Consider the following 20513-nt stretch of genomic DNA (forward strand, 5'->3'; position numbering starts at 1 on the left):
CCGAGACTGGAACCAGCATCCATTTGGGATGCTGGTGCTGTATGCCGGGGCTTCAACCCACTGCGCCACAGCACCGAGCCCAGCAGTTAATTCTAAAGTTTTAATAGGAATGTCCAAAAGCTTTAAAAAGGGAATACTTTCAAATAATCTTTCTACCTTCTTTTATATAACTGAGAATAGCAAGAAATCATAAAACATTTGCAGTATTCATTTTTATGATTTAATTTTGTTAACTAATTAAATTTCAAGAAAAGTAGAATAAAGTTATGAAGCAGTAATAAAAGAACTGCTGGAGGGCTGCTGTTGTGGCATAGTGGGTAAAGTCAGTGCCTGTGACACCAGCATCCCATATGGGCACCGGTATGAGACCTGGCTGCTTCACTTCTGATCCAGCTCCCCTGCTAATGTGCCTGGGAAAGCAGCAGAGGATGGCTCAAGTGCTGAGGCCTCTGCATACACATGGAAGATCTAGAAGAAGCTCCAGAATCCTGGCATTGGCCTGGCCCAGCCGCAACAATTGTGGCCATTTGGGGAGTGAACCAGGACATGGAAGATCTCTTTCTCTCTCTCTGTGTGACCCCCCCCCTTTGTTTTTAAGATTTATTTATTTATTGAAAGGCAGAGTTACGGTGGGGGGGGGGGGCAGAATCTTCCATTTGCTGGTTCACGCCCCAAATGGCCACAATAGCTGGAGCTGGGCCGATCTAGAGCCAGGAGCTTCTTCTGGGTCTCCTACATGGGTGCAGAGACCTAAGCAATTGGGCCATCCTCTGCTGCTTTCCTAGGCACATTAGCAGGGAGCTAGATTGGAAGTGGAGCGGCCAGAAATCTGTGCCCATACAGGATGCTGGCATCGCAGGCAGAGGTTTTACTCGCTCTGCCACAGCACCAGTCCCTGACTTTCAAATAACTCAATAAATCTAAAAAACATTGGTGGGGGCCAGAATTATGACATAGTGGGTAAGGCCATGGCCTGTGACACTGATATCCCATATAGGCACTTGTTCACGTGTCCTGGTTGGTCCATTTCTGATGCAGCTCCCTGCTGTTGCACTTGGGAAGGCAGTGGAAGATGGCTAAAATTCTTGGTCCCCTACACCCAAGTGGGAGACCCAGAAGATTCAGGCTCCTAGATTTGGCCTAGCCCACTTTCAGCTGTTGAGAATATTTGGGGAGCGAACCAGAGGATTTAAGATACAGTTTCTCTGTCTCTCTCCCCCTTGCTCCGTCCCTCCCTTTCTAGCCTCCTTCCTCTCTATAACTGCCTTTCAAATATATAATTTTTTGTATATACCATACTGCATGCTAGTATATATTTATTTGAGAATTTAAAACTTATTCTCATATCCATGTGAATCAGTTTTCTTTATAATAATTAAACAATCAGGGGACAGAGTTGTGGCATAGCGGGTTAATCCACTGCTTGCAATGCCAGTATCCCACATAGGCACAGGGCGCTAGCTCAAGTCCCAGCTGCTCTTCTTTCAATCTAGCTCCCTGCTAGTGCATCTGGGAAAGCAGCATTAGACGGCCAAAGTCCCTGAGCCCCTGCAGACATGTGGGAGAGCCAGATGAAGCTCCTGGCTCCTGGCTTTGGCCTGGTCGCTGGTAGCCATTTGGGGAATGAACCAGTGAATGGAAGATCTTTGTCTCTGTCTATCCCTCTCTCTAACGCCTTTCAAATAAAATAAATAAATCATCTCAAAAAAAATCAAACAAGCAAAACAATACATGTGGTCATTGACATAATGGACAAACGAACCTTATATTTATACATAAAATACTGTTAGCAATTAGCAATAGCAAAGGAATTATTCATACATGCAACACAATGGATAGATTTGAAAAACATGTTGAGTTTCTTGAAAGAAGCCTGACACACAGAGAGCTCATTCTGTATGATTTCATTTGTATAAATCCTGTAATAGGCAAATATAACATACTGTAAGAAAAAAAACAGAACTTTTGGTTTTTGTTTCTTGAGGCACAGGGATAGGGACTGATGAGAAAGAGAACAAGAGAATTTGCTGAGGTAATGGTAGTTTTAATTATGATGGACATATATTATAGGGATATATACAGTCATCAAAAACTCATCAAATGGTATAATTACCATTTGTGCATTTTACATGCATATCTAACTTTGAAAAGTAATCATTAATTATATACATATATATCAAAGTTAATTTTAGAAATGTAGAACTCTACATTGATTCAGTTTTGTAGACAACCCCCGCAACCTGAAAACTGTATTGAACAATAAACACGAAATACGTTTGACTTCAAAAGATTCCAAAGTTGGCAAAAATACCTGAGTATAAACATTTAAATCAGCATCATTTCCTTTAAACAGAATTAACAATTATCAAAGTGATATGAAAACAGGTTTTTAAAAAATGTCCTTCAAAACACTTCTCTCCTATGGTAAGAAAAAAAAATGCTAAAATCACAAAGCTTATCATTACATTTTTGTGTTGGGTTCTGTGACAAGACCCAACACACTTTGAGGACTGAACCCAGCTGAGTTCTTTGATATGGAATAAAATCTGCAAGCTAAGGAGGGTGCTGAACAGCCAATAGGAGTATAAATGGCAGATTATTACCCATTGAGCACACTTAGAAGGCTCTTTCTCTGTTCCTTCCCCATTTGTAGGTCAACTGGGCCAAGCAGGAGGGGATTAGGCCCAGACAAAGAAAACTCTCCATCCCTATCCACTCTGTATTTTCCATTCTCTAATTGGGGATAGAGGGGGTCCAGAAGAAGGAAATAAGAGGAGACAGGTAACTATGATATTGATGCAATTTTATGGTAACACTTGTGTCTGGGACCAGCTGAATTTCCTCTCCATCACCTTTGTGGCTTCTGTCTACATCAAGCAGGGCAGATGGAGGGGGGAAGAAGAATGAAAAGAAAGGAAAAGAAAACAAAATTATGGAGTCATCTGAAGACTATGAAACAAATATGATGTGGAATCTATTCCTAAAGGATGCTGGAATAGTTCAAGCAAAGGCTAAATGAGTATGCCTAATTTCTGTGTAATGTCAGATACCCACAGGAGCTTACTCAACAGGCGCAAATCTCTCCTTCTCCCATTCTTGTAATCTCTGGAAGAAAAAGACAGGAAGACAATTTGGGAAAAGTTGCCTAGATGACTGAAGCTGGGCTGATCTTGGCCAACCATTAATTTTGGAATAGATGAATAGATGACTGCTTTTTTTTTTTTTTTTTTTGGACAGGCAGAGTGGACAGTGAGAGAGACAGAGAGAAAGGTCTTCCTTTGCGTTGGTTCACCCTCCAATGGCCGCCGCGGCTGGCGCGCTGCGGCTGGCGCACCGCGCTGATCGGATGGCAAGAGCCAGGTGCTTCTCCTGGTCTCCCATGGGGTGCAGGGCCCAAGCACCTGGGCCATCCTCCACTGCACTCCCTGGCCACAGCAGAGAGCTGGCCTGGAAGAGGGGCAACCGGGACAGAATCTGGCGCCCTGACCGGGACTAGAACCCAGTGTGCTGGCGCCGCAAGGCGGAGGATTAGCTTAGTGAGCCGCGGCGCCGGCCTTGCTTACTTTCTAACACAAGAATTTAGCAGTCTACCAAAGTGCAGGTAATTTTTAAATTTTTTTGGCATCTTTTTAAAACATAAGAAATCCTTGACTTGTGACAATTAAAGATCTGGGTGTATACACTTCAAGTGTTCCCTAAAATCTAATACTTTGGGGAACATGATGCTCTACTTGGGAGTGACACATGAGCTAATAAATAAACCAGCTGACAGCCCCCAGGAGGCAAAACTTTATGTGGTTGTTCTTTGAAACTCTCCTCAGGAGAACAATGCTGACCTTCAGTAAACAAGTTTACTTCAATCTTCATCCAAATATGCCCCTATTTCATGTCATCTGTAGTGTCTGTTACTTCCAGTGATAACGTTCTTCCCTTATATATCTCAGGGCTTACTCTTTCACGTCATTCAGGTGTTTGCTCAAATATCAAGAGATGTCTGAGGAAATCCAAACAGCCAACAGACACATGAAAAAATGTCCAGGATCACTAGCTATCAGGGAAATGCAAATCAAAACCACAATGAGGTTTCACCTCACCCCGGTTAGAATGACTTACATATAGAAATCAACTAATAATAGATGCTGGCTAGGATGTTGAGGAAAAGGCACCCTAATCCACTGTTGGTGGGAATGCAAACTGGAAAAGCCACTATGGAAGACAGTTTGGAAATTCCTCAGAAACCTGAATATAGCCCTACCACATGACCCAGCCATCTCACTCCTTGGAATTTACCCAAAGGAAATTAAATTGGCAAATAAAAGAGCTGTCTGCACCTTAATGTTTATTGCAGCTCAATTCACAATAATTAAGACCTGGAATCAACCTAAATGCCCATCAACAGAAGACTGATAAAGAAATTATGGGATATGTACTCTAAAGAAGTAAAAAAAAAAAATTAAAAAAAAAACTGACATCCAGTCATTTGCAACAAAATGGAGGAATCTGGAAAACATTATGCTGAGTGAAATAAGCCAGTCCCAAAAGGACAAATATCATATGTTCTCCCTGATCGGCGACAACTAACGGAGCACCTAAAAGGAAATCTGTAGAAGTGAAATGGACACTATGAGAAACAATGACTTGATCAGCCCTTGTCCTGACTGTATTTTTTTATTCTACTTAATATCATTTTTAGTACCATTTTAATACCATTGGTTGAACTCTGTAATTAACACACAATTATTCTTAAGTGTTTAAATTTAACTGAAAAGTGATCCCTGTTAAATATAAGAGTGGGAATAAGAGAGGAAGGAGATGTACAGTTTGGAACATGCTCACTCAGACTTACCCTTAATGGTAGAGCTAGAAACGTGCCAGGGGATTCCAAATCAATCCCAATCAAGGTGGCATGTACCAATGACATCTTACTAGTCCAAGTGATCAGTTTCAGTTCATAATTTATCATAATGATAGGATTAAGTGTCAAAGGGATCACATAAACAAAACTAGTGTCTGCTAATAACTGATAGAATTAAAAAGGAGAGAATGATCTGACATGGGAAGCAGGATACACTGCAGATTCACAGAATGGCAGATGCCCTAAACAGCACTTTGGCTCAGAATCAGCCCTTAAGGCATTCAGATCCGGCTAAAAAGCCCACGAGAGTTTTGTAGGCATGGAAAGCCAAGACACTCTGGCCAAAACAAAACAAAACAAAACACCAAACAACTAAATGAAAGATCTGAGTGAGATCCCAGAGGAAAGAATGGGCCATCAAAGAAGGAGGTACCTTTCTTTGAACAGAGGAGAGAACTTAACTCCCACTTTGATTATGATCTTGTCTAAATAAGGTCAGAGTTTCTGAACTCAAGAGGCTTCCATAGCCTTGGCAGCTCATGACAAAAGCTTCGGGTGATGAACGACATCATAAATAAGAGTGTCAATTGTTAAATCAACAACGGGAGTCACTGTGCACTTACTCCCCATGTAGGATCTCTGTCCTTAATGTGTTGTACTATGACAATTAACGGTAAAACCAGTACACAAACAGTAATTTATACTTGTGTTTCTGTGTGCGTGCAACCTGTTGAAATCTTTACTTAGTATATTCTAAGTTGATCATCTGTATATAAAGATAACTGAAAATGAATCTTGATGAAGAATGGGATGGGAGAGGGAATGGGAGATGGGATGGTTGCTGGTGGGAGGGAGGTTATGGGGACAAAAAGCTGCTATAATCCAAAAGCTGTACTTTGTAAATTTAAATTTATTAAATAAAAGTTAAAAAAAGGGAAAAAAGATAAATCTTGAGATTTTTTGAGTAAAATCTTTCTCTCCACTTAGAAATATTTAATTTCATATGAATATTAAGTTGTTTTTGTAGGTCTGTCAGTATTTCATTAGATGTATTTCATATTTTAAATGAAATAGTGGTGATTCTAAAATTTTGATTTTTATTGCTGGTATATAGAAATGTATTTTATTTTTCTGTATTGATTTTGTATCTTCTAATTTTACTAAACTCACTTATTGCTCATAAAAAAAAATAAAAAAAGAGATGTCTTTGATGACTATTCTGGCTAAACTAGTACTTTAAACAGATTAAGACACTATGTGGGATGCTTGCTTCCTGCTAACATGTGCCCTGGGAGGCAGTGGGTACTTGGGTCCTTTTACAAATGTGAGACACCAGAACTAAACTACTTGCTCCTAGCTTCAGCCTGGACTAAACCTGACTGTTGTGAGCATTTGGGGAGTAAACCAGCAGATAGAAGATCGTTTCTCTTTCAAAAAAATGAAATAAAAAAATTTAAAGATAAAATAAACCAGACACTGAGATTGGCATTTACTGAAATGGTTAAGATACCTGCCTCCCATATCAGATACCTGGGCTCCATACCCAAACTGTGGCTCCTACTAAATGCAGATTCTGGGACTAAGAGATTCTGGCTCAGGTAGCTGGATACCTGACACTCATGTGAGAGACTCAAGTTGAGTTCCTGGCTCCAAATTTTGGCCTAGCACAGTCTTGGCCTTTGTGGGTATTTGGGGTGTAAATAGCAGATGGGAGCTCTCTATCAATCTCTGTCTCTCCCTATTTCTCTGCCTCTCAAATAAATAAATGAATAAATAATTTAAATAGGCCTTATGCTCCATTCTACCTCTCTCTAACCTCTCAATCTGCTTCTTCTACATCACAATAATTTCTACCTCACTTGCACACAAGTACACATACATTTCTTTGTCTTATTCACTACAAAGATAGATTTACAGGGGCAATGTTTCTCTGTATTATATAGGCAAGACAAAGCAAATATATTATTATGATATTTACTGAATGAATATTGAGCAAATCTACCATGTCTTTTAGAAAAAATCATATCATTAGTTTTACAAATAAACTCAAAGTTACTACTATAATGATGTAGAGTTTTTATAGGAAGAGTTTATTTTTTAGAACTTTTTTTTGTTTTTTTAAGATTTATTTATTTGGAAGTCAGAGTTACAAAGAGAGAGGGAAAGACAGAGAGACATCTTCCATCTGCTGATTCACTCCCCAAGAGGCCACAATGGCCAGGGCTGAACCAAGCAGAAGGTAGGAATAAGGAGCTTCATCCAGGTCTCCCACATGAGTGGCAGAGGCCCAAGGACTTGGGCATTCTTCCACTGTTTTTCCCAGGCGATTAGCAAGGAGCTGATCAGAGGTGGAGCACTTGGGATACAAACAAACGGCAGCTTTACCAGACCCTGTGTTAGAACTTTATAAGTGATTTGATCCAGTACCTGGTGAATCATTAAGAATTGAGCCCTTTAAATTGCATTTTATTAATTTTAATAGGGAAAATACAAGCCAAAGCATCATTCTCTAATTTAAATCAGAATTTTTAGTTTTCTTCACTCTTCAATTGTTAATAGGAGAATTGTGATGAGGTGACAAAATGTTTTAAAGAAGGCATTAATTTTACTTTTCAATTTCTGAGAAATTCTTTTACTCTTGTTGGCCCTTTCCTTCTCTTTACTCATTTGCCAGCATCTGCATTTAAGAGTGATCATGGAAAACAATATGACTATAGCTCAGCTCCTAAGGAAACACCACTACAATGACTCAAATTTATGTTAAGATTACCATGTTGTGATACATACAGTTTTCACTGGCAAAAAAATTAGTTATACCAATATGAAAGAGGTTGACAACAATGAACAAAACAGCATATTTATTTTGGTGGTATCGACACACCAAAATCTTTACAGGCTTACCATTTTAATGAATGTTCATTATTCCAATTTTCCAGATGAAGATGAAATAGATGCAGAGGTTAAGTAACTTGTTCAACATCATGTTAGTCATGTCAGTTAAGAGGCAGAGTTATGACTTTTAACCAGGTCTTTGAGTTTCCAAACATACTGTGTATTTCTTTATATTTGAGAAGTGGTTCAAGGACCAATGTGGGGTCACCAAGATTCTTTCAAAGATCCCTGAAGTCCTTCCCTTTTCATTTCACTATCTGTGTTCAGCAAATTGTATTATTTCAACCAAAACCACAAATTACTACAGGGTGAGTGCAAAAGCAGGTATGAAAACCTAGCCATCTTACAATAAATCTGACATTAAGGAGATTTGCAAATACGTAAATAGCATTCTTCTCATTATTTTTAGTTATTTCTCATAAAACATGGCATTTAGGGACTGGTGCTGCGGTGTGGCATGTTAAAGCAGCAGCCTGCAACACCGGCTTGCCATATGTCCACCAATTCAAGTCTTAGCTGCTCCACTTCCGATCCAGCTCCCAGGTAATGTGCTGGGAAAGCAGCAGAGAATGGCCCAAGTGCTTGGGCCTTTGTGCCCACATGGGAGACCTGGAAGAAGTTCCTGGCTCCTGGCTTAAGCCTGGCCCAGCTAGGTCCTGTGGCCATTTGGGGAGTGAACCAGTGAATGGAAGATCTCTCTCTCTCTCTCTCTGTAACTCTGCTTTTCAAATAAATAAATCTTTTTTAAAAAATATGGCATTTAACACTTGAGTTTATCATTCTTCTTAAATGAATCATTAAACATTAAAAATTTATACCACTTAATTAGTAGAATGGCAACACTATCCAACCTAAATATCTGACATAATCTCTATCAAAATCCAAGCTGGTTTCTTTGTAGAAATTGCAAACTGATCCTAACCTACATAGGGAAATAAAAGGGACTCAGAATAGCCAAAGCAAATTTCAAAAAGAGCAGTTTTGAAGGACTCACACATCCCAACTTCAAAGCCTGCTACAAAGCAACATAATCAAACAGTAGGGTATCGACTTGAAGAAAGAGATATAAATCAATGTAACAGAATTTCAAATTCAGAAATAACCACCCACATTTTTTGGTCAACTGATTTTCAATCATACTGCCAAGAAAAGTCAATGGGAAAATAGTCTTTTCAACAAATGATCTTGAAAGTAAAAACTGGATATCCACATGTAAAATAAAGAATATATATTCTCCCCTCACACACACCATACACAAAATAATTAAAATTGATCAGGGTCATCCATTTGACATTACATAGTACAGAAAGCATATCCTCCTCAAGTTGGTGGTCTACCTTTCCACTTCATGTTCTTCCCTAACTGCTTTGACAAAATTAATACTCATGTATTAAAAGCTGTATGGGCAGATGGGTGTTTGATGTAGTTAAAGATGCCTGTGTCTCACACGAAGTGCCTGGGTTCCATACTGGCTCCTGACTCTACCTTCCTATAATTAAGATCTTGGGCGGCAGCAGTGATGGCTCAAGCCCACTAGCTTCTTGCCTTTCAGGTGGGAGACCTAGCTTGAGTTCCCACTTCCTGCTTTGACCTTGGCCTAGCTATGTGTGTTACGGACACTTTGGGGAGTGAACCAGTGTATGGGAGCTCTGTGTCCCTAATAAAGAAATATTTTTTAAAAAGGCTTATGGTTGGTTATACAGTAACCATCAAGTAACTTAACAAGCATATATACTATCTTCTTCCTTCAAATTAATTCTTATCTACTGGTCTTATGTCTGACATGCTGTTATGTGGAGATAGTTTGTTTCATCCTATAGTCAATGGACTTCAACTCACTATCTGTTTGAATAATACAGTAACTCTTGACAAAATCATACATGGCAAGTGAACAACAAGCAATACAGATGACTAATAGATTATTTCTAGTTTACATAAAGAGCAATTGGACAGTAAAAGGAGAATGAGCAAGAATAGGCATTTAGGGAAAACAATACAAACAAAGTGAAAATAGAAACTGCATCTCGGATGTTTGGCATAGAGATATTTTCAATAGGTTCAATTATATGTGAACATGGTTCAGTGAAAATAATACACATGAACTGTACAAAATATATGACTAGTACTCTGCAAAAGGTAGCTGTTTAGAACAGATAGCTGTCCCCCAATCTTACATCTGCCAAAGGTCATTTAGATATTTCTAACATCATTCATGGGCCATAGAAAATTATTAACTTAAAAATTAGCCTGCTGGGGGCCGGCGCCGCGGCTCACTAGGCTAATCCTCCACCTTGCGGCGCCAGCACACCAGGTTCTAGTCCCGGTCGGGGCGCCGAATTCTGTCCCAGTTGCCCCTCTTCCAGGCCAGCTCTCTGCTGTGGCCAGGGAGTGCAGTGGAGGATGGCCCAAGTGCTTGGGCCCTGCACCCCATGGGAGACCAGGATAAGTACCTGGCTCCTGCCATCGGATCAGCGCGGTGCGCCAGCCGCAGCGTGCCAGCCACGGCGGCCATTGGAAGGTGAACCAACGGCAAAGGAAGACCTTTCTCTCTGTCTCTCTCACTGTCCACTCTGCCTGTCAAAAAAAAAAAAAAAAAAAATTAGCCTGCTGGGGGCCGGCACTGAGATGTAGAAGATTAAGCCTCTGCCTTCACTGTCAGCATACCATAGAGGCCCTGGTTTGAGTCTCTGCTGTTCCACTTTTGATCCAGCTCCCTGATAATCAGCCTGGGAAAGCATCAGAAAAATGCTCAAGTCCCAAGGTCCCCGCACCCACGTGGGAGACCCAGAAGAAGCTCCCAGCTTCAACCCTAGTACAGCCCTAGCCATTGCGGCCATTTTAGGAGTGAACCAGTGGATGGAAGACCCCTCTTTTCTCTCTCTCTCCCTTTCTCTCTCTCTTTCAAATAAATCAATGTTTAAAAACATTAGGCTGTTATAGATTTACTGAATTTCTAGTTCCACTTGCAGTTGTCCTGGCAGGGCCAGAACAAACGATTTTGTGTGCCTATGTGGTCTGTGTACCATACGTTCCCCACCCTTGCTATACAGGAACATATGTATGTGAAGGATACTGTTTGTGCTTCACTTGGTAATTTTTAAATATAGATTCATAGGAAGTTGCACAAAATACTACGGCAAGTCCCACGTATCCTTCATGTAACTTCCTCTAGTGATAACATCACAATTTAAGTACAGTTCACTAACAAAATCAGGAAACTCACTGATATAATCTACAACCTTATTCAGACTATACCAGCTTTATAGACATTAATGAGTGTGTAGTTCTAATCAATTTTATGACCTGCTTGGATTTTTGTAACAACCAAAATTAAAATACAGTGCTATTTCATTACAAGCTACCTTTTAATAGTCATACCCATTCTCTCCCAACCATACTAACACTCATTATCCTGTTCATCATAATTTTGTCATTTAGAGAACGTGATTTAGAAAATGTAAATCTAAATACACAATGTAGTCTTTTGAGACTTCTTTTTAAAAAACTCAGCATAATTCTTTGGGGATATTCAAGTTGCTCTGTGTTTTAACAGTTTATTATTTTTATTCCCGTGTAGCATTCCATGGTACAGATGTATCACATTTAAGCATTCATGAGTGAAAAATATTTTGGCTATTTCCAGGAAAACAGGAGGGAAAAAACCAGATACATATTTTTTTTTTTAAATAGGAGTTCTGTAGTAAACTTATTTCCTAAGAGAATTTTAAAAATGAGGGCCCATTAAAACAAGGACTTCATTCTCATTTGAGGTACTGCTTTGCATAAAGGTATGGAGTTTTTGATCTCACAACATTAAAGTCCTTTATTAAATTCAGAGCTTCCCTGACCAATGAGGTCCAAAGCAGCAAGGTAAATCTGTAGTTAGACAAACTTCTATCTCGGATTATAAGGTGTTATTTTACTTCAGTTATGGAACTGCTTCAGGAAGAAGACAGCTTAGTGAAGTTAATTGTACAACTATTCCACAAATGTAATTTACATCTGTCATCCATCAAACTGAAGTTGGGAGAAGTCAAATTACAGTATTTTAAACTCTTAGATCAAACAATATCAAATTATTGCCTTTCAAGAGAAAGGGTCAAGAATAAATACAAGAGTAGTTTATCTCCTTAATTTCTTTTGAAAGGAAGTAACTAGAGGGAGTTGCACATGAAGACATTAGTCAAGTAAACCCTAAGAACTATAATTTAAACATGTTCTGTGATCTAGTATTTATGAAATAAGATTTAAAAACTTTACAATTTGCCGAAAGAAGTGAGACTACAGGTAGAAAGTTAAGGAAAAAGTTACATATCTAAAATTCCCAAGGCAAAGAGATCAACAAAAAAAATCAAAAAGCATAGGCTTTTAAAACCTAACCAAAAAAATTTTAAGTTAATAGGTGTGAATGGAGACGAAGAACAGTTAAGATGAGCCAAAACGCTAAAGGGAGATATTCTCAAGGAAAAAAAACTAAATTGTTGGAAAACAAGGTAGAGAACTTGTTGAAACCAGCATTTAACTGATCTCTTATTTCAGCCTTCAGCCAATTACTAATTGAATTAAATTCTGGAAATGACAAACATGTATGCATTATGTTAATATCTTATCAGGTACAAATTTGTATAATGGCCCAAGTAAAATGCTTCCTTATTTAGGAAGCAAAGCCAAGTTGATAAAATTTTCTTTGACTATAGAATTTGTTTCTTTGTACGTCTGCATTATTAGTGAACACTGGGTGATATCTCTGGGACTAAGTGGAAGATAATATTTTAAAAAGTTTATTACTACAGAGAAACTGACACACTTTCTTATTATAGCAGTCATCTCAGTTTATTTAAATTATAACTGATACATTATTATACCTTTATGTAAGTGTGATTACAGAGTATTGATTCTGTGGTTTGGTGATTCAAGAGCTATTTGAAAATTTCACTGCCATTTGTAACACACCTTTTTGATACATTTTCCAACAAATTTATAATAGATTATGGAAAATTTAATAGTGAAATTTTTACATTTAAAACTCATCAAGACTTAATCTGCAATTCTTGCTATTTTTTCATTTGTGAGGGATTAAAATTTAACAGTAACTCAAATGGGTATAATAAAGTAAAGTGGCAGTTCAAAACAGTCTTTTGTTACTTGGCAAGGCATGTCTTCTGCATAATGCATGAAAAAGTTTATTTCAATTTAATAATATTTTTGCTGCAGCCATATAGTTCCCCCTTAGAGGAGTACCTAAATGTACTAGTCTCAGTAACTGGGGAGGCCCACTAAACATTATTTCCCTCAGCTCATTTTTCAACTAAGGCGCCATTGTCATGAACCTTGGCATAGTATTACTATCAGAAAGACTTTTATAATAAAACCCTTTGTATGCTAATCTTAAATTTAGCTCTACACACTCTGAGGATATTGCTGTATGCAAAGACCCACTGTGTTTTCAATAGTGCTTGTGAAGAAAATGAACCTTAACGAAGAATGAAATGGGACATGGAGTAGATGGTGGGAGGGCGGGTATGGGGGAAAGAACCACTATATTCCTAAAGCTGTACCTATGAAATTTGCATTCATTAAATAAAAGCTTTAATAATAAAAAAAGAACAGTGTATTTGGAAAGTTGTTTCACAGAAAAGAAAAACCCAAGAATTTGTAAATAATGAGAATGTAAAAGAACAGCAATGAAACTGTCATCCATATGAATCCAAATGATTTCCTTAATCTTAACTCTGTATTGAGTTCAAGGGTCACCACTATAACATGGAGTACACTAACTTCTATTTCACTTACTTAATTTGAAATATATTCCACAAGTATGTGCATTTAAACTCAAAGGCAAGAAGATTTCTTGTAAGATAAAGCAATGACAACCAATTTCCTACCTACTTTTTGGCTAGCTGCAAACTGCATTTACTTAAATCACTACTATATAAATTAATACTCCTAGAGTACTCCACAATAATGACATATCCTGAGGCTGCAACAATATCCTGTGCATAGGAACAACAAAATCACTCTCCAAATATGCATGAAAATAATAATAGTTAATATTTAATCACACAACTTATGTGTCAGGTACAAGGCTAAGGGCTTTAAACACTATATCTTTAATCCTGACAACTCCATACTTTAAGCATCATTCCCATTTTACAGAAGAAACCGAACTGTGGCTCATACAGGAATCCCAAAGTTAGTAAAAGAATACAGAGGTGGGGCCAGCGCTGTGGCATAGCAGGTAAAGCCACCATCTGCAGGGCCAGCATCCCATATGGGCACCGGTTAGAGACCTGACTGCTCCACTTCCGATCCAGCTCTCTGCCGTGGCCTGGAAAGCAGTAGAAGATGGCCCAAGTCCTTGGGTCCCTGAACCTGCATGGGAAGACCCAGAGGAAGCTCCTGGTTCCTGGCTTCGGATGGGCACGGCTCCGGCTGTTGTGGCCAGTTGGGGAATGAACCAGCGGATGGAAGACATCTCTCTCTGCCTCTCTCTGTTTAACTCTGACTTTCAAATAAATAAATCTTCTAAAAAAAATACAGACGCCTCCTACATTTTCATCAGTCCTTTCTGTATATATAAATCACATGAGATTTCAACTTACCAATCATATAATTTATCAACAGCCAACAGGTTATGGAAAATAGTAGGCTGAGTGAGGCATGTTGGGGGTACTTTACAGAATACTGAGGGAACTTCACACTCAAGACTGTGTGATTCATTTAAAACACAAACACACACACACATCACATATCTAAATTCTGTCCACATCCTGAATCTATAAATCTGTCATTTCTGTAGCTAAGTGTATTAATTATAGAATACTGAAGATCATTAAACCAGTATAGCCATCTCAGATGCTAAAGAAATAGTCTAACAATTAGTTAAAGCTCAGATACTTCTTCAGAACCCAAATTTACTCTGATAACAAGCAAGCCTCAGAAATGGGCCTTGAATTTTATCTGATTACAGGCTTGTCTACTACAGATTATAGAATCCACTTTTTTTGGGTATTATTTATTTATTTATTTGAAAGGCAGAGTTATAGGCAGAGGCAGAGAGAGAGAGAAGTCTTCCATCAGCTGGTTCACTCCCCAAAAGGCCACAATGGCAGGAACAAAGCCAAGAGCCTGAAGTTTCCTCCGGGTCTCCCAGTAGGTGCAGAACCCAACAACTTGCGTCATCTGCTGCTGCTTTCCCAGGCACATTAGCAGGGAGCTGGATCAGAAGTGAAGCAGCCGGGACTCGAACCAGGGCCCACATGAGATGCTGGCACTACAGGCAGCAGCTTTACCCACTTAGTCACAGCGCTGGCCCCTAGAATCCACTTTTTAAGGACACATTCGTCCAGGCAAAAAAGCCAAGGAGGTAATTTCTTAAAAAATAAACTCAGTGAGGAAGGGAAGAAATTATAACAGGATACCCTAAACATGACAAATTTGAAAAATTGACGCGTGTCTAATTACTCAAGTCAAATTGGTACCTTACTACATACTTTGTGATTCTTGTTTCAAATATCACAAATGGGTGGACTTGCAGTTAGACTTTAACTTTTCATTACTCAAAAGTTATTGAAATCAATGACATTTAAGCGAAAAGCAACATATATATTATCTCCCCAGGAAATTTTATTGGAAAAACCACTTGCTATTTATTTTGGAAAGCACTTCTTCACCTTTTACTTAGTCGACTCGCCGTCCCTGGACAATTATACTTGGGGGATGACAGCCTCAACAATTTAAGCTCCTTTATAAAAGCAAGTTCAAAGAACAGGGGCACTCCTCTGCACCTAATCGCCACAGGAAGAAAACAAAAACAAAACTTCATACAGGAATTTTGGGGGCTGCCTCAGGCTGATGCATAATAACGTGTGTAGAGCAGATCCCCGGGGACTGACAGTCATTCAACTTTTTGAAAAATATTCCCATTGAGCTTTTTCGAGCACCACAGGCAACATTTCACCAGCCACTCAGTGTCTGATTTCCCCTCGGAAAAATTCTCCCGGTACAAGGCCGGGGCTGCGGCTGGGGAGGGCCGGGGAGCCCCGGGCACCCGCGCCGGCTACCCGGGAGCAGAACCACACACTGTACCCGCTCCTGGCAGGCCTGCTATGGCAGGCTCCCCAGTCCCTGGGGTTTCAAGAGCAGCAGCAGCAGCCATGGCAGGGACTCGAGAACCTTTCCCCTGTCTCCTCCTCTAGGCCTCGAGGGGTTTGCTTCTCACATGGCCCCCTGGTGGGGGCGGTGGGCGCAAGGTAGAGGCTGCCGCTGCAGCCGCAGCGCCGGCCAGGCGAGCCCGGCTCCCTCAGAACTCGAGCTACCGGCGGGCTGGCACCGCAGGACGTCGGCGGGGCCCTGGCCGGAGCGCCGATAGCTCTGTGGGCAGGCCACCTTCTCACACACCACATTTCTCCCCTGTCTGCCTCCTTCTCCGTTAGCGCTACCGGTTGGCGAGCGGGGGAGGGGAGCGAGGCGCGTTATTCCCGGGGAGCTGGAGGGGGGAGGGGAGGGCATCTCTTACCCGCGTTACTGAGGAGGAGGAGGCGGTTGGAGCGCGGCGCGGCGGGGCGACGGCGGGGCTGGGTGGGTGCAAGTAAGAGTCTTACGAAAGGGAATTAACCCCATCACCAGCCCGGACACCGGCTCCAGCGGCAGCCGCGGCTGGCAGAATCCCGCCCCTTCCCACCACGCGCTAGCCCCGCCTCTTCGTTCTCTTTGAGGGGCAACCGACTAATCATAGGCTGTACATACACGGAGTGACATGGGGAGCATCCAATCATATTTTAAAAAAATGCCCTCGCTCCACCCCTTCATCTTCTCCCGGGCCGCGGGAGCGCCGTGCCAAATCTTCCTCCACCCTCAAGGGAAAAACAACCAATCCATGGTAAGTATCCGCCCTTGAAGGACGCAAAAGACAACCAATGGTAAAACTAGGGCGACAGCCATTTTGCCCACTTGTAAAAGAGCCACCTTTTTCCCACGAGTTGGAGTCTGAGGTGGGGAAGTTCCGGGAGTTTTTACTGACCTGGACATATTTTTTTCAAAAACCTGTATTTCGTCAGGTAGTATTTATAGTGCTTTATCAGAATAAAGGAATAATTTCATCCTCCATGTGAGGACAAGTGAGGCATGCTGCCTAATGTCTTGGCTCCTCCCCTTTGCTGTAACGGGTTCCAAACTGAACACCTGGTTTCCCCAGCCTCAGTGGTCGAGGGCGGGGTGACTGCTCTTTTCAGCCCTAAGCAGACTACAGTTCCCAAGATGCTTTGCTTCACCCGTACCCTTTTCTCAACTTACATCCCGAGCGGCCTGACGGGAATTGCAGTTCCTTGCGAGGTACCCGTGCAGCCCTTGGCCAATGAGAAGGAACAAAGTTTTGAAAGACTTGGAGTCGGTGCTGGAGACTAATTGTCTCCAGATTGTAGTTAGTCCTTTACACTACCCCAACAGAGGAGAGAAGGGACAGAAGAGTGGCTAGAAGAGTTTTATCGGGACACCCTAGGAGTCTTAGATTGTAGGTATTTGAACTCTCCGACTTTAAGGTCGTCCCTTGAACGTCACTTCCGCTAAGGGCGGCCACATCCCAAATCTGTGGCGGGAGTTGGAGATTTTGCGGCGACTGCACCAGGTGTGGATGTCTAGGAGTGGCGTGTCGGGCAAGTGGTTAGTTTCTGGCGTGGGGATAGAAAGGTGAACGGAATTTAACTGAGTTTTAAGAGAGAGTGGGTGACATGGGAAAGGATAATTCCTAAGCCCCTAATGCCGTTCTGCACCCTTGGGTTTCGGTTTTGGAATCCCAAATGTCTCTTGCCCTGTTTACTACTGGATTGCTCCTGTAGTCGTATATTTGTGGAGGGTGCCTTTAATAACTTTAGCCCCTAAGAGTGAAACATTGCTTCTCCTCCTTGCGATTGAAATGAATGGACTCAGAAGTTCTGAGCGAACTGCTCCGACTTTTGCAAACATTTCCAAGTTGGCTTTGGTGGAGGGAAGCCACAGACTCAGAATTGATCATTAAGAATTGTTCTCTCACCGTTCTTTGAGTAATGTAGCCATCAAACAAGGTGCATCAGGGTGCCAACTTTATAATATACTGATTAATACAGGTGTCATTAAAAAGACTTCCTAATATAGCCTATTAGGTTCTGCTTTTCCCCCCTTCAGATTGCCAGATTGACTGTATAGGTATGCTGTTGGAAGTGCTTTTGAGGTTCCCAGGGTATCTCGTTGAATAAAAGAGATGAGGGGATTATCAGAAAAGTGCTTCCTACCCCAAAGCTGATACCTTTCATTCTTGAACTCTTTGTTCCATCATTTTGATAGAAATTTATCAGATAAATTCTAACAGATTGCTCCACGATTTCACGTTTCTCTCAATGATACTGGAAGTATTTCTGAAGCACTTAACACTGTATTCAGCACTATGCCAGACCTTGGGTTAGAGCAGCGACAAAGGGCTCCTTGTTTAAAAGTTGTTGTAAGGAAGAGAATGGCTAAACAAAATTAATGATCATGCTACTTATTCTTTTATTCTCTCCCTAAATTCAGTCAGTTCTTTGTTATTCATATTTTGTGTGTTCATTTGATCTCTTTGCCTTCCACGTTTGAATTAAAATCATATTTTTTATTATTTTTTAAACTGAAACACTAAATATGTACCTAATAAGTATGAATGGTTTAGTGTCAAGTAGATGAAAAATTTTGAAGTGTAATTCCAGATATAGGAATGTAACTATACCTTTCAGCCAGATGAATTTGTGGATCTGGCAAAGCAGTGTCTTTTGCTTTTTAATGAAATTGAGATTCTCAATGATAATTTTTCAATATAGTCTAATATAGATGCTTAGTTATTTTTTGTTAGTTTTGCCATGAGCTTTTCCAGTGTACATCAGATCAATAAATATTAATGATGATGGGGGCAGATGGTTACCCCAGTAGTTACATCAGTGCCTGGGATGCCTGCATCCCATATAAGAATGCCTGGTTCCAGTTCTGGCTCCATCACTTCCAGTCCAGCTTCTTGGTAATAAATACACCCTGGAAGGCCGCAGGTGATGTCATAAGTAGTTGGATCCCTTTCACCGGCATGAGAGACCAAGACTGAGTTTCTGACTCCTGGTGTTGACCTGGCCCAGCTGCAGGTGCTATGGCCGTTTTGGTAGTGAACCAGTGGAAAAATCTCTGTCTCTGTGTCTCTGCCTTTGAAATAAATAAAAATAAGTTAAAAAGAGAAGGAGGGAGAGAGAGAGACAGACAGACAGCACTTGGGACGCCTGAACCCAGTCAGAATGTCTGGGTTTTGGTCCCAACTTTACTTTTAATTCTAGATTCCTGTTAATGTGCCCCTGCGAGGCAACATCTGATTCCAGCTTCCTGCTAATGTGCACCTTGGGCAGCAGCAGGTGATGGCTCAGGTAGTTGCGTCTCTGCCACATTTATGGGAGACCCAGATTAAGTTCCAATCTCCTGGCTTCAGCCTGGCTCAACTCTGGCTATTACAGGAATTTGGGATGTGTACCAGGGAGTGGAAGATCTCTCTTTTTCTGCCTGTCAAATAAATAAAAAATTTAAAAGACCCAGGAAAGTATAAGAAAGATAGCAAAGGTCATCTGTAATCCTATTACTCTGAGATACCATTGTTTATAGATAGCTTTCTCTTTGCCTATACGTATGTAAAGTTTTAATGGTAACATACTTTCTTTTCTCAATTTTGCAAAAATTTTTCAAACTCAACAGTTGGCTGTGTGTATGACTTGATAAATATCAATATCACTAAAACTTATTTAAATTTTATTTTGTTTGAGAGGCAGAGAGAGAGAGAGAGAGAGAGAGCTCCCACCTATTGTTTCACTTTCCAAATGTCCACAATGGGGCCTGAAACTCAATTCAGGTCCCATGTTGATTTGCAAGAATCCAACAATTGTGCCCTTAGCACTACCTGCCAGGATCTGCCTTAGAAGGAAGCTATAGTTGGGCACTGAACCTGGGTACTCTAGTATGGGACACATCTTAACTGGTATCTTAGCTGCTAAGGCTAAACTCCCACCCCTCAATACATTTTTGTTGGTTACCTGTGTTTCATTGTGTGATTGCTGCTGATAAATATTTACATTGCTTTCAATTCTAAAATTCTTTTTTATTGTGTAAAAACATGTAATGAAGTTTACCATTTTTAAGTCTACAGAGGTGTTAAGTTTGTATGCATCTTGTCCTGCAACAGATTTCTTGAACTTTTTTGTCTTGCCAAACTGAAATTCTATAGCCATTAAGTAATTCTCCCTTTTTGCGTCTGTCACATATTTTGCTTTCTGTTTCTTCAACTTTGGTCACTTTAGGTACGTCATTTTAGTGAAATCATGCTGTGTTTTAGTTTTTGTGACTAGCTTATTTTACTTAGCATAATGTCTTCAAGGTTCATCCATGTTGTAACATGATAATATTGTGGGGGTGCACAGGTCCCCAACTGTGTTTATTCCAGGATCTTGTTTCAGCATAAGAGATGAATTCAAAGCTGATGGGAAGATGGCTTATTTAAAGAGATTGTACACACTAGAAGTGAATGCCTAGCAACCTCATGGGGGACAGTGACCTCCACCCTGGCTGCCCCCTTTATCATGTAGGGAGTGGTGCCCTAATTGAATATACAGACAAGGTGGAGTTGAGGTAGGGTGCAAGTGAGTGATGAAATCTGGGACGGTTTCATGGGGTCTCCACCTGGAGCTCAGATCACATTTGTTGGAGGACTGCTGGAAGCTTCTTAGCTCCTTGT

At 40.6% G+C, this 20513-nt stretch overlaps 1 protein-coding gene across 13 annotated transcripts in view; it reads left to right on the forward strand.

The window, feature by feature from the left end:
- Positions 1-16494: 16494 nt before the first annotated feature.
- The window catches only part of ZRANB3 (zinc finger RANBP2-type containing 3), a 303637-nt gene continuing 299618 nt past the window's right edge, over positions 16495-20513 (forward strand). For 2 of the 13 annotated variants that reach the window (XM_070070995.1, XM_070071000.1), the window contains exon 1: positions 17089-17372. Coding sequence is in view for 2 of the 13 variants with exons in the window: in XM_070070988.1 (XP_069927089.1) it covers positions 17379-17434 (56 nt within the window). In the remaining 11 variants the exon portion in view is untranslated. Of the gene's footprint in view, positions 16629-17088; positions 17435-20513 lie in introns of those variants that run through there. The other 11 variants (XM_070070990.1, XM_070070993.1, XM_070070991.1 and 8 more) reach the window with 9 other exon arrangements.

The sequence above is a fragment of the Oryctolagus cuniculus genome, chromosome 3 (genome assembly GCF_964237555.1).
Source record: "Oryctolagus cuniculus chromosome 3, mOryCun1.1, whole genome shotgun sequence".
Taxonomy (NCBI): domain Eukaryota; kingdom Metazoa; phylum Chordata; class Mammalia; order Lagomorpha; family Leporidae; genus Oryctolagus; species Oryctolagus cuniculus.